The sequence below is a fragment of the Eretmochelys imbricata genome, chromosome 1, assembly GCF_965152235.1.
Source record: "Eretmochelys imbricata isolate rEreImb1 chromosome 1, rEreImb1.hap1, whole genome shotgun sequence".
Taxonomy (NCBI): domain Eukaryota; kingdom Metazoa; phylum Chordata; order Testudines; family Cheloniidae; genus Eretmochelys; species Eretmochelys imbricata.
The window spans coordinates 265,837,718-265,852,181 of NC_135572.1; the positions used below are offsets into that span (position 1 = coordinate 265,837,718).

The 14,464-nt window shown below is 54.3% G+C and overlaps 1 protein-coding gene across 1 annotated transcript; it reads right to left on the minus strand.

Annotated features, from left to right (window-relative positions):
- Positions 1 to 825: 825 nt before the first annotated feature.
- BAIAP2L2 (BAR/IMD domain containing adaptor protein 2 like 2) lies at positions 826 to 14,464 on the minus strand. The gene is made up of 13 exons (XM_077829652.1): positions 14,057 to 14,464; positions 13,701 to 13,787; positions 12,215 to 12,276; positions 10,558 to 10,629; positions 9,977 to 10,093; positions 9,371 to 9,517; positions 8,293 to 8,445; positions 7,790 to 7,931; positions 7,187 to 7,397; positions 6,279 to 6,350; positions 5,680 to 5,854; positions 2,891 to 2,931; positions 826 to 1,625 (listed from the first exon to the last, which is right to left on the minus strand). Exons 2-13 carry the CDS (start codon positions 13,705 to 13,707, stop codon positions 1,550 to 1,552), a joined length of 1,275 nt encoding a protein of 424 aa, XP_077685778.1. The 5' UTR covers positions 13,708 to 13,787; positions 14,057 to 14,464; the 3' UTR covers positions 826 to 1,549.

Consider the following 14,464-nt stretch of genomic DNA (forward strand, 5'->3'; position numbering starts at 1 on the left):
ATGTACAAGTTAAAACCACAGCTCTAATACAGCTGCAGGCCTGCCTGTCTGTCTGTCTCTCTCTCTCTCTTACACACACACACTCTACAGCTTTCCTCCGGGCAGTGGCTTTCACAAGAACTCTGGCTCAAAACACACCACAGTGTTCGGTGCTGCTGTGAAGCTGAATTCAAATGAAGGAAAGGAGACATTAGTGAGGCTGCAGCACAGGAGAAGCGAGATTGTAAACGAGATGGAGAGTTGGTGAGGCCAAGAGAAGCAGACAGGTGGCTCCCGATAGCAAGAGCATTGGAGACCCTTTCCTCCGTTTTACCCAGCACCAAGGGGCCACAGCAAGGCTGAGGAGCAAACCCCCGGTCCCTTAGGCAGGTGGAGGCAGAAGACTCAGAGATTTGTCGAGGTGGTTTAACCACTCGAGCCACACGTATTAGCAAGGCTTAGGCACCATAGGGTATGTCTACACAGCCTGCAGCAGCGAGATTCAGAGCCTAGGTCAACAGCCTGGGGCTCTCGCCATGGCGCTAAAAACAGCCAGGTTGCTCTTGCGCCTCGGGCTCTGAAGCCAACCCACCTGCCTGGGCGTCCACACCAAGCCCGAAGGTCTACAGAGCTATTTTTAGAGCCCCACAAGCCCAAGGCTGTAGATGCAGGTTCTGAGACTGCCACAAGCTGCCGCTTACTGTGTGGACCTACCCAAGGCTAAGCTTTCCCAAATCTTAGTTTTCCTGGTGGACACCTGCCCCTGGCATCCCCCCGGGGAGGCAGACAGGAAGGACGGTCAGAGGAACCAGGACACACAGGGAGGTTGTGTTTTCCATTTTATTTAAAAAATATATTATTGTTATTATGTACAGAATCAAACAAGGCTGCGCAGCTGGGTTTCCCCTCCCATCTTAATCCAACCCTGGGGCTACCAAGCAAGAGGGTGGAGGAGAGGGCACTGCGAACGGGCAGGCAGCCTCCCCACAAAGCTCTTGGAAACGCAGTGGCCAGTTGCCCAAGGCCCTGGGACGAGGGGCCGAGAGGAGAAGACCCCTGCCATGCAGTTATCCGCTGATCCATCGAGCAGGGACCTAACCCCAAACGTAGGTCAGGAATCTGCTCAGTGGCCAAATAACCGTCAGTGCTTTACAACAAAGAGAGTAGGGGCTGGGTAGGGTTCTCCTTTTCCCCTGCCAATAGCACCCCTTGCAGCGCAGGTGCACAGACCAATGAGAGACGTGCCCTCCTCCAGTTCCCAGTGCTTAGGTATAAGCAACCCCCTGCCCATGCTACCAGCACCGGTATCCCAGGGACGCCTTCCACTCAGCATGACCAGCATCACACACATCACTCCAAAGAAAACCAGGGAATCTATTTACTGCTGGAGAGCGCCAGACACAGGGGGCAAGACAGAGACGCTCCACCACTGGGGCCGTGCCCTGAGAAACTGCACTAGGTTAGTGCCAACCCGAGGTCACGGTGGCCCAGGAATGGGAAAGGACTGTGTGTTTCTAGCACTTCTGCTTCTGTCAACCCCCCAGAATCTGCTGCTCTCCGCCACCTCCTTTCACTGGATGATGGGTGCAGACCGGTCGTTGGTGACGGTGGGGCGCAGCTTTACTGTGGCAAATGGATTGGTGCCGCTGTAAGGAGAAAGGCAAGAGGAGAAATAAAGGCTCAGGAAAGCCTGTTTCAGTACCGCCCGGCCATGGGGCCCTGGCAGAGGCCCCGTCACAGAGAATGTTATGGGGACCCGCTACAGGGACAGTGGAAAGCTTCCCTGCTGAGAGTGAGAAACAGTCTCATTCGGATGGGGGCCCACTAGGTGCAAGTTACCAATGCCATTAATTATAATACATCCCCGTACTCTCTCCTGGTAACCTTCCTCCTCATGCCCCCTGACAGGTCCATTCCCCTTCCTTCCCTGCATGGGACTGCCCCCCCAACCTCCTACTGACAGGACCATTCCCTCCCTCTCCTCTTCACCCCCTCCTGGTAGAGCCACTCCCCTCCCTCTCCCTGGACAGGAACCCCTCCTCCACCCTGGCATGGCCATTCCCCCCTAGCCTTGGCACAGTTCACAAGATGAGCAATTAGACAGTGAAGGAGGAGGAGTTGGGAGAGGGAGCAATGGTTCAAATAAGAGAGAATAGGAAGGTGACTTGGGCATGTGGCTCCTCCTCTCCCCCTGCCCTTTGGCTGGGGCAAGCAAGAGGTCCCCCTGCTCTTTCAATCCGCCTTGACCATTGGACAGCATTTCCAAGAGTCGCCTCCTGCCCTGCCAGTCGCCCATCCCATCCCCCACTAGAGAGCTCACCCCACTTTGTATTCTCAGAAAGGTTCAGAGGACGGAGAGGAGATGGCGAAAGCCTGTCAGATCCACCTTGTCATCTCCCTGGGGCTGGTGCAGCTTGCTAATGGGACGGGGCACTAACATTTGTTAGTGCCCGTCCAGAATAGTTTTAGTGTCCCTCATGATGGGGCTTCCATACCACTTCCCTTGGGAGACTAAGTGATGATCCAGCAGCTTTCACTGGCCTGACTTTCCTGTCCTAATTTGCTCTTAGTTACTCCCTCCCTTTGGACCCTTCCAAATGGGCAGTTCTGAGGGACCCAATTCATCATCTCCTCAACCTGAGAGCTCTTATTCCAGTTCCTCCAGGAGAGGACAGAGAGGAGCCTGGGGGGCCTTTCTAGAGCCTGAGTGTTTTTTCCTTCCTCTCATTCATTGTTCTATGATTTTAACAGCGATAGGAGTTAGTCAACAGGGCAGTAATTGTCATGATCATCCTTCCTTCCTTTTTTGGAAGACTGGTACCACACTTGCTTTTCCCCAGGCACCTCCCCAGTTCTCCAGGACTTTCCAAACAATAAGATAAAACCACCAGGGATCCCAGACTTCACTTACCGGGGGAAGAGCTCTGGGGGCTGCTCCTGCACAGCTGACTTCTGCAACAAAACGAGATAAAGGGTCAAAATCTGAGAGCAAGCACATTGTGCAGGTTAGAGAGAGGCACAAAGGCTGGAGGAGGGAAAGACACACACACACACACAAACACACAGTGGGATTTTCAAAAGCACCTAAACAATTACAAAGCCCAAGTCCCACTAACGGGATGATAGACTCCATATCCCAGTCTCCAATTCCCATTTATTGGACTTGGGCTCCTAAATAGCTTAGGTGCTTTTGAAAAATCCCACTAAAGCAGAATTGCAGAGAACAAATATCCCCCTTTCTGTGCAGGGGGAAGAGGGGATTTTGTCCCTCCACACACAGGCTCCCAGGCCCCCCTCTCTTTCTCAGGGAGGAGGGTGCATTTCTGATCATGGGAGTTCAGGATCCGCAGAGCACAGCAAAGAGCAAACAAATGAAACTGGCACTAGAATTCACAGGCCAGCATGGCCAGAGATGCCTCCTCTGATCACAGGAGGGCCTGGGATACCATCTCCTGCCCCCTGCATGCTTCCTACAGCCTCATATATAGGGCCCTACCAAATTCACGGCCATGAAAAACAGGTCACAGACTGTGAAATCTGGTCTCCCCACCTGTGAAATCTGGTCTTTTATGTGCTTTTACCCAATAGTATACAGATTTCACAGGGGAGACCAGCGTATCTCAAACTGGGGGTCCTGACCCAAAAGGGAGTTGCAGGGGGGTCATGATATTGCCACCCTTATGTCTGCACTGGCTTCGGAGCTGGTCAGCCAGAGAGCAGTGGCTGTTGGCCAGGCACCCAGCTCTGAAGGCAGCACCCTGCCAACAGCAGCACAGAAGTACAGGTGGCAATGCCATAGCATGTCACCCTCCACCACCAGCAGGGCAGAAGGAAGGATGGCAAGGTATGGTATTGACACCCTTCCTTCTGCCCTGCTGCTGGCGGCGGCGCTGCCTTCAGAGCTGGGCTCCCGGCCGGCAGCCGCCGCTCTCCAGCTGCCGGGCTCTGAAGGCAACGCCGCCGCCAGCAAGAGTAGCAGCATCGCAACCCCCCCTACAATGACCTTGCGACCCCCCCACAATGCCTCTTTGGATCAGGACCCTTGCAATTATAACACCCTGAAATTTCAGATTTAAATACCTGAACTCATGACATTTGCTATTTTTAAACCCTGTGACTGTGATATTGACCAAAATGGGCCGTGAATTTGGTAGGGCCCTACTCATAGAATATACAGATACAGCAAGATCCCAACATTCACAGCCCTAAACGGCCTCTGGGCTGCCCTGGAGGGACCAACCCGGAGAGGAGAGTTCAGTTGCCACAGCCCATTTCAACCCGATACCTGCCGAGCCCCCGAAGGGAGTGATAACAACTGGCGATAGTGGGACTTGTGATGCAAATATCTGCCCCACTAGGTGCTGGATTAAGACCCCAACTCATTTCACACAGCTTGCTCCACAGTCATCAGCTGGGATTGACTTTCATTGACTGCTGACCTGCGGCTGGCTCAGAGCCAGAGGAGAAAAGCTCCCACTCCTCGATCACCTGAGCTGTCCAGTTTCCCAGCCTGCGTCTGGATTGGAACCAGTGACTTTTAGGGGGTACATTACATGTCTGCATTCCAATCCCGCAAGCTGGGCAGACTGGGGCTTCACCAGAACCACAGACCCAGAGGTGAAAAGCTACATATTCCATTTCTCAATCCCTTGAACCATCCAGGTCCCTCCAGCCTGGGATTGGAACCAATCACCTAGAGAGGACAGGCTCCAAATCCCATCCCCCAATCCCCTGAGCCATCCAAACACACTTCTGCCCTTCACCCTGCCTTCCTGCCCCATTCTGGGTCCAAATTGGGTGAAAGCCTCTGTATTCTATCCCCCACCTTGCTGAGACCCAAATGCAGGACCTCTGCTCCCAGGCTTTTATTCACCCTTCCCCATCCTCAGCTGCCTTTAGAAGAGGCACACAAAAGAGCTATCCCTAGCCTTATCAGGGCAAGGAGGACGGCATCTCTGTCAGCTGGTCTCCAGCCCAGCTCCATCACTCATGGTCCTACTTTTAGCAGAAAGAGCTGCCACCCCGGAGCCACCAGAAACCAGGCTGGGATGTCGTGGAGAAGAGGAGTGAACTGAAGGGCCCCTGCTGCGTAATAAAGGGAAGAAGTGAGAGGAGCCCAGAGCTCTTCCACGGGATGGAGCACAGAGTTTGCTAGGGACGGATGGACAGGAGATGTGCTGAAGACGACTTCATCTTGCAGGGAGGTGCAAAGGGATGGACAGGAGTAGCTGCAAAGCAGCCCATGCCCAGCAGAGTAGCTGAGATCAGCTAGGATGGATTCATGGATGACCAGCAGCAGCACTAAAGAGGCCCAGAAGCATGGGAGAGATGGATGACATCTGTGATTCAGTGAGGTCAGGATGACCCTTCCCTTCCCGCTAAGCGTGGTTGGAGCGGGTGTGTATCATGGCATCCCAGAAATGTAGGGCTGGAAGGGACCTCAAGAGGTCACCAAGTCCAGCTCCCTGTACTGAGGCACTGAGTAAACCTAGACCATCCTTGACAGGTGTTTGTCCACCCTGTTCTTAAAACCCTCCCGTGATGGGGGTTTCCACAGCCTCCCTTGGTAACCGGTTAACTATCCTCATAATTAGAAAGGATGTGAAAGCGAAGGTCAGTGTTGGTTGAGGGACACACCCTAACCCACAGATCCCTTCTCACTGCCTTAGCTCAGGTTAGAATAGCGCCGCGCCCACTCACCTTGGAATCCGAAGGAGCAGCAGCGCTAACCAAGCTGCTCCGGCAGCTGCCAGCACCACGTGAGGCTGGAGAAGGGCTTGGTGACTGGGGCAGGGCAGCGTTGTGTCGGTAATTTCCTGGGACACTGGGGCAATCCAGGCCATCCACGCTGTGACTGCTCCGCAGCGGGAAGGACCTGAACAAGAGCGGAAAGGAGAGATCCGAAGAAGAAAAGGAAGAAGAAAAGGCCAGAATCCAGCTCTGGGGAAGAGTGCTCTGGGGTCTCTCCATACAGCAAATGTGGTCTGGGTCCTCCCCCTTCCCAGGATCTCTCCAGAGGGAATATTTCGGTTTCCACACGGAATATGTACCCCTAGGATTTACCTAACTAGAGATTTAAAGGCCTCTGGAAATATTGTGCCCTTATTGAGAGAGCCGTAATGAGAGCAACATGTCACAGTTTAATTGAGAAAAGCCATGTCCAAGAGTGCCAATGGCCCTCAGACAAGTTCTTGAGCGTGCTCAAGAGCCGTAGCCTTGATGGGCAGCACCACACAGGACATTGCATCACACACTTGCGTGAAAGACGTACAAACATGCACTTCAGCAGCTCCCATTACCTGCTGGGCAGTTCCTCCGGGTCTCTTACTACCTCCAGGGGCTTTACGAAAGCTTTGGGGAACCAGCCGCTCCTAAGGCCCCGGAGACAGAGGGGACAATGAGCCTTTGCAGCAACACGTTTCTTAGCATTCCCTTTCCCTTACGTCGTGGAGTCTGGCCAGGGCACAGGGGCAAACATGCCCATTGCATGGAGGGCCATGATGAGATCTTAAAATGGCCACCAGTCACCGAGCCTTTGCCTTGTGTCTGAGCTGAAAGAACAGCACTTCCAGCAGCACGTGGACCCCCTCTAGCACCAGGTCAAGGCCTTCGTTCAGGGACGACTTAGAGGAAAGAGCACCATTTACTAAGCCACCAGCACCTGGGTTTTCCTGGAAGAGCTCCCCCTGCACCGTTGGGAGGGGGCTCATATTGGGCACTTTTTTGGACAGAGACAAGGCCAACTCCAGAAAGCGAGGACAGTTTTGGAGACTCCCCTGGGACTCTCTTCTGGAAACTCCCCTTCTCCAAAGGTAGACACAGCTGGGACTAATGAACCTCAAATAGAAAGGCAGCATCTGGGTAAGAACTATATGGCGAGCAAGCACCCCACAAATTCCAACCCACACCCTGCCCCAGGTTGCCAGTAACCCATGCCCCATATCGGATGCCAGGCCAGGGATGGCACCTGTTGTGCCATGCGGTAACTGTTCCATGTGGTGCCAAGCACTTTGCCGGAGCAGTAGCTGCTGCCCATGTAAGTGAGAAACCCCTCGGCTAGACCACGACCGGCATTGCCTTTGTTAAGCAGAAAGGTTTGAGGGCAGGGCATTAACCCTTGGAGCCCAGCTCTTCACAGCTGGCTTGCTGCCTTCGCCAAGATCCCCCCTCCAGCCCAGCGCCACGGAGACAGGCCGAGCGCACTTACGTGGATGATCCCTCTAGCTTGCCGTACAGCCAGCCGTTCTGCGCCTCTGGGATCAGCACCATGATGATGTCCCCGAGGTTGAACCCCAGCAAGGTGCGGTTGGTGCCAGCAGAGTGGGGCACAATTGTCTGGACTCTAAACACGTCGCTGCCTCCTCCTGCCCGCTCACCGAAGGAGCTGGAGCGCGAGCGCTGGCTGGCGGAGAGTGAGCCTGCCAAGAGCCACCAAGGCGTGAGAGGATTCAAAGGGCTTCTTTCAACCCCAGACTCCCCCTGCAAGACCCCAGCCTGGCTAGGAGGGACCCACCACTGAAGGAGTGAGAAACCTCCATTGTCCATTAGGACCTGGGCTTCCCTATCCCACTCACACAGCTTCCCTAAAGGGGCCCTGCCTCTGCCCGTTTGGCTCCCTGTTCATTCACTTGTGGCCTTCACCCCCACCCTCCATATACCCTGCCCTCTCGTCCTTGCATAGAACAGGTGCCCAAGTGCACCCTGGGACAAATGCATTATGGACAGATTTGTCCCTCCCAAATCCAGCCTGTACCTGCTCAAATAAGGTACAACCAGCCTCACACCACTACCCCCATCTACCCAGTCTTACCAGCAGATGAAGTCTTCTGCAGACCTCTCCTGGTTGGCTCTGGCTGAGGAGAGGGTCTAAGAAGTTCTGCAGGCTCCTGGGGGAAGGGGCTTGAACTACGTCCAGTCATGGCTGAGCCAAAATCTCCCAGAGGCCTCTGAGGCTGTTGGAAGGAAATGAAGGTGAGCGTGAGCACCACATAGAGGAGATCTCTCTTCGAGAGAAGCCTGGTCCCTAAAGGATTGTATCCTTCCCCACCCCCAACACTCCTACACACACAAGCTTTCCCCACCCACCCCCCACACCTCGTCTTGTATAGCTAATGCTACCAAGGGAGGAAAATCAGGTGAGGCCTGGAGGTATAGATTAATGGGGACACAGGGGATTGCCTCCCACCCCTCAAAAAATAACAGACCCTGGGAAAAAGCTGGGCTGACCCTCTGTTCTGGGATCTCTGCCCTGGGAGGGGCCATCCCAGGCACCCCCCCATTACTGGACAGATCATTTGTTGGCATTTTTCTCACCATGTCGAGGCAGCTGGGAGTCAGGCGGCCTGACGTGTACCCCTGGCCATGGGAGGCACTGAGCAGGCTCGGGGAGTGTCTGCTGCTTGGATTGCGGCTGGCCTCCAACTGCTCCTTCCATTTTGGCACCTTGCTCTGGATGATGCCCCAGGCCTGGGGAAAGATTGAGAGGAGAGATCAGGGGGAGAATGGGAGCAGATCAGCTGTGAGGGGGAAAGGGGAAATTAAAGAGTGAGGACCCAAAACAAGCTACAACCTGTACCTAAGTGCATTGCCATCAGCAGGTTGAGGCAGGTGAGACACCCTCGCCACTCTACGAGCCCCTCAATCCTGATTGGCAGAGGGCCGACTGTTCTGTAATTCCCATCAGGCCTGACATACTCACTACCCCTAACACACTGCTGTCACGGCATTTATCTGTGACAAGTGTTGTGTGAAGTATCAGCTCAAAGCTGGTGACACACCGGTCATCAATATCATCATGTGATGGACGGTGCTTAAAGAGCTATGTACATGCGCCAGAAATGCACTATGCTTTGGGGGCAGACCTCATGAACAAGTTTGTCCTAGACAAAGGAATGTTGATTTGCCTGCTTGCCTCCGTCTATGATGTCAATTGAGCATGATGATGCCAGAGACAATTTGCCTCGGAGATAAACACCAGTTATCAGGAGGATGGGGCAATAGCATGACATCGGCACACTGCAGGATACCGCAGTCTGAACCCTGGCGGGTCATCCTAACTCTTAAGGAAAAGACAATGAACTTTGAGGGGTATAAAGAGAAGCAGAAGGGCCCCTTGTGAACCATCACTTAGTGGACAAAGAGGCAGCTCTCTCTGTATCTTCGAACGGTGGATCCCCCACCATGTGGGTCGGTGATGCAGAAAAGCTGCTTTAGGTTAGAAACTTTTCTTAGACAAGAATTGTAAGCTACACATCCCCACATAGAATCATAGAAATGTAGGACTGGAAGGGACCTCAAGAGGTCTTCTAGTCCAGTCCCCTTCACTCAGGGCAGGACAAAGGGGCTATGGCTATGTCCCTCCCCCCAACCTCAGGTCAAGCCCCCTCCTTACCCTGCTGTACACCTGGAGGAAGGTGCTGGAGAGCAGCTGGTGCTTTTCAGCCAGGAAGCGGTAGCGGCGCTTCTCCTCCAGTGCGGCAGCCCGCTGGCTCTCAGAGACAAATGCCTGCATCTCTGACTGCAAGCGCCTCACATTCTCCTGGGTGCACAAGCGGAGGAGGGATTGATGTCAGTGCAGCACCCTGAGTCTGCACAGAGCAGTATTTGGGGGCATACACCCGGGGTTCCCCTCACATGACTGGGTCATCAGCCTTTACAGCCCCTTTGTTATGCTGAAGCAGCATACAACATTTATAGGGATCTGGCCCCTAATCTTATTTTAGTCTTTCCACGCAGTTTGCCTCAGAAACATTCTGCAGGAGGGAGTTCCACAGATTAACGGTACCCTGTGTGAAAAAGTATGTCTCCTATCTGTGTGTCAGCTTGCTGCCTTTTGCATCTAAGGGAGCAGCCCCTTCCATTCTAAGGAAGGGAGAGACAAGCTAGAAGCTATCTAGGACTCTGGAGGCATCATCAGCATCTGCTTGTGATGACCACTCTCCTCATTCCAGACTCGCCTGCGTCTCAGGGCCATCCTTACCTCCCCTTCATTTCCCACCTTCATTTCCCAGGTGTTTTTGTCTCGAGTCCTCTCCATCCTCCACAGCTCCGACATGCACTCCTCCAGGTTGGCAGCCCTGTGCTGATACTCCAGTTCGTACTGCTGATGGCTGTCCTGCCGAGAGCACAGAAGGAGACCAGAAACTATGAGGAACATTTTCTAAAGCGGGGAGGGGACTTAGGAGTCTAAATCTCATTGAAAGTCAATGGGTGTAAATTCCTTTTGAAAATGGGACTTAGGAGCCCAGTGAATCCTAGCAACTCCAAGGGAGAGCTGGCCAAGTCAGGCCATGAGGACATGGCAGCTAGGCAAAAGGAAAGTCTCTCTTTCTCCAGTTGGCGCGAGACACTCCCCAACCTCTGCCCCAGGGAAAGCCTGGAATATCCTTGAAAACGCCTCAGGGATGAAACAATGATCTAAACCAGCGAGAGGGTGAAAGCCTGAGCTGCGCTAAGGGACTCAAAGGAGGGAGGGGCACAGTGAGGGTGTGGGGAGAGAGCTCCAGCACCCTGCTTAGGGGTGAGGGAGGGGGAAGCCTGCAAACAGCTCAGAAGGGACAGGGAAGGACTGCGGCTCACCTTGATAAACTGCATGTCCAGCTTGGTGTTTTTCTCTATATGCTGCAGCAGGTCTTTGTGGAACGTCTGAGCCTAGACGTGACAGAGAAGTTGTTACAAACTGCCCCTAGCAACTGGTGTTACTGGGCACTGCTGACAGCTGGGGGGTGGGAGGACCCAAAACGGGAGAGTTAGGGAGTGCCCAGGAGAAACCCCACTCCTCTGCCTCCTGATGGACATGCTTAGCCAGGCATCTGCAGACAGAGAGTCAATACCACTTTTCCTCCTACGTTTTGTCTTGTCTATCCAGACAGAAAGCTCTCAAGGGCGAAGGCTGTCTCTCCATGTAGGTTGGGACCTCTAGACACTGCTGTCATATCAATAACAACCACACAGCTGGGAAAGGGTTAACATCCTTGTTTTACACAAGTCCTCCCCTTTCTACCCCCACCCCCAACAACACTACCAGGGAGGGAGATGGAAATATTGGCACATCAGAACTGGATGCTGCTTAGATTACATCCCCCTCCTAGGGTTGAGAGGTGTCCGGTTTTTGACTAGAACACTGGTCGAAAAGGGACCCTGGCGACTCTGGTCAGCACTGCTGACCGGGCTGTTAAAAGTCCAGTCAGCAGCGCAGGGGGGCTAAGGCAGGCTCCCTACCTGCTGTGGCTCCACACAGCTCCCGGAAGCAGCAGCATGGCCCACCTCCGGCTCCTGTGCACCGGCTCTGCAGCTCCCATTGGCCGGGAACTAAAGCTGTGGGGGCAGCACCTGCGGACGGGGCAGCACGCAGAGCTGCCTGGCTGCGCCTCTATGTAGGAGCCGGAGGGGGGACATGCCGCTGCTTCTGGGAGCTGCTTGAGGTAAGCGCCACCTGGAGCCTGCACCCCTGATCCCCTCCCACGCCTCAACCCCCTATCCCAGCCCTAATCCTCCTTCTGCCCTCAGTCCCATCCCGGAGCACCCTCCTGCACTCCAAACCCCTCATCCACAACCCCACCCCAGAGCCCACACCCCCAGCCGCAGCCTGCACCTCCTCCCACATCGCAACCCCTGCCCCAGCCCGGATCCCACTCCCACCTTCTGAACCCCTCAATCCCAGCCCAGAGCACCCTCCTGCACCCCAAACCCCTCATACCCAGCCCCACCTCAGAGTCTTCAACCTCAGCCAGAATCCTCACCCATCCTCATGCCCCAACCCCCTGCCCCAGCCCTGATCCCCCTCTCACCCTTCAAACACCTCAGTCCCAGTCTGGAGCCCCCTCCTACACCCCAAATCCCGCATCCCCAGGCCCATACCAGAGCTCGCACCCTCAGCCGGAACCCTCACACTCCACCCCCAGCACCCAACCCCCTGCCCCAGCCTGGTGAAAATGAGTGAATGAGTGAGGGTGGGAAGACTGAGCGACAGAGGGAGGGGGGGATGGAGTGAAAAGGGGCAGGGCCTCAAAGGAGGGGCGGGGAAAGTGTTCGGTTTTGTGCGAGTAGAAAGTTGGCAACCCTACCCCCTCCCCCAGTTCTGTTCACCACAAACTGGGAGCAACCCACCCGAAACTCGGTATGGAAACAACAGGTGGCATCTGGCCACCGCAGCTCCATAAAACACAGCTCCATTAGGCCCAGCATACGGCTACCGGCTGCTCCCAGTAGAGATGGGGCATGTCAAGATACTCACCACTACTTCCAGGTCAGAGTTCATATGCCTGTGGGTGTCAGACATCTGTATCAAAATTTGGCCTTCAAGAAAAGAGATCAAAGTATCATAATCAGACCTTCCTCCTTGTGTGCATCATTCTCCCCCAGAGTTAGAACAAAGGGGCCATTAGCACTAATCGCCACTGTTAGATGTCTGGGCGCAGCGTTATCTTGGTGCAAAAGTCCAACTACTATCGCTATGCATAAGCTGTCTGCTGGGGCTGGGTCCAAGGTGTGAGGAGAGGGTTTCAGCCAATTCGCTTCATTCTATAACAGCTGCTCAATCCCTTTCTATGATTTCACTGATTACCCTCAGAATCTGCATGTTATAAACCACACCCGAGGGCTAGTAGCTTAGTGTGCGATGGGAAACCGTGGTACCAGCTCCCGGTCTCCCAGTCTTTTGCATAGTGGAGTTAGCAAGGGGTTGGAAGGCTGGGATCTGTGCCCCAGGGCAAGCCATTGTGTACTTCACAGCAAGCCACATCGACAGTCTGCCCCAAGGACCCTGGATTCTGCATGACACTGCGGCAGCAGGCTGAAAATTTGGTGACAGCTTCATCTGCATTAAATATCCTGTTTGTAAAGAATGCAGAATTAAATATGCTAGCACACTTCGTGGTGCCCGCCCCACGTGGCTTATTTTGATAGTACAGTCCATTTAGTTTACACTGTCCCCATGTTTTCCGTTTGAGATGTGCCACAAATTTTTGTATGAATAAGTTGCGATGGATGGGGGTAGTTAGAGTGACGGGTTGTTGAGTAGGAAGCAACTGGGGATCTGAGGAAGTCATGGGAGGCAGTTGGGGACTGGGAGATAACCACGTTTAGCTGGATCTTTTTGCTAACGTGATCAGCAGTGAAATAGTTAAATTGCCATCTTTAGGTTTCAGAGCTAACCCACACAGGTGAACGGGGGCTGCCTCCTGTCTCGCCGAGTTCTCGATTCAGGCTGGCTGCAGACTCACGAAGGCAGCACAGCGTCGTTACGGTTGGTTCATGTATTCAGAGTTTCCCTCAGCGCCGGGAGGATGCGGAACATGGTTTGTGTGACATGATAGCTGGGACGCTTGGATCAGAATGCTGCAGCCAGGGCTGTGCGATCCCCAGGGCTCCATGCGCTGCCTACCATGGAGAGCAGGAGGCCTGGGCTTCCGTCTCTGAAGTGGGTGGGACACGGGGAGGCTGGGCCTAGTGCTCTGTGGGGGTCAGTGCTCTTCAAGGCCATGCACAAAGCCTGGCTTTCAGGCCTCGGGATCAGTGGGGGCTGGGAGTGCTGCACGCACCGGGCCTAGCGCACTGGGGGTTGTCATGCAGGAGACTCAGGCTCCTTTCTCAGTGCGGTCCTTCGTTCCTCATGCCGCTCGGTGCAATGGGAGCACTGGGGCGGGGATGGGATGGGCTGGAGAGGAGGGCAACATTTCAAATTGACCTACCTCCCAGAGATGGTCATTGGAGAAACTTACCCAGCATTTGCGAGGTGGAGCTCTGCAGGGCTTGCTCCCCAATCTTCTGTATTGCCTTAAAATAGACTTCAGCCGCCTTAGAGAGTGCTGCAGAAATACAAGGAGAGAGGGCAGCTGGATTAAAGCTTCCCTAAATGACCTTGCTCCATCCTTGTCCTCTGCCCCCTTTTTCCTCAACTCTTCCCTTCTTTGCCACCTCCCGTCCTCATCACCTATTCTCCTGCCTACCCACAAGCTCAGAACAGCCCCAGGAGCACAGACTGACGCCCCCCACCTGCCAACTGAAGGCGATGCCCATGGACACAATCCCAGCTGTCCCCCCACTAGGCACAGGTGGGAGACGAGACAGCACTCACCGTGGAAAGTGCGTAAGTAGTTGTTGCCCAGGTAGACCAGGTTCTCCAGGGCAGGGTTAAACTGCTCCAAGATGTTCTGTCATCCATCCGAGTTAGGGAGAGGGGTGAAAGAACACAACAGGTTAATGCGATCCTCCTGCATGCCCATGGGATGAAAGAGGCCTGTGCCCTCCTTATGTGATTCATCCCACAGAGCTGCGGCCTACCCATCCCACCAATCTCTGGTTTCAGGCTCAGGCACCCTCCTCATTGGGGAGGTCCAGTGCTTGCATCTTCTCTTCTAGCTGAGAGCAGACATCGGGGTGGAGTGATCAGGAGCTCTCCCTTCCCTCTGAACTTTCCCAAATGCTACTACCGTCACCCAGAATCTAGTGGGTTTCTTTCCTACCTCAGGGATGGGCATCACTT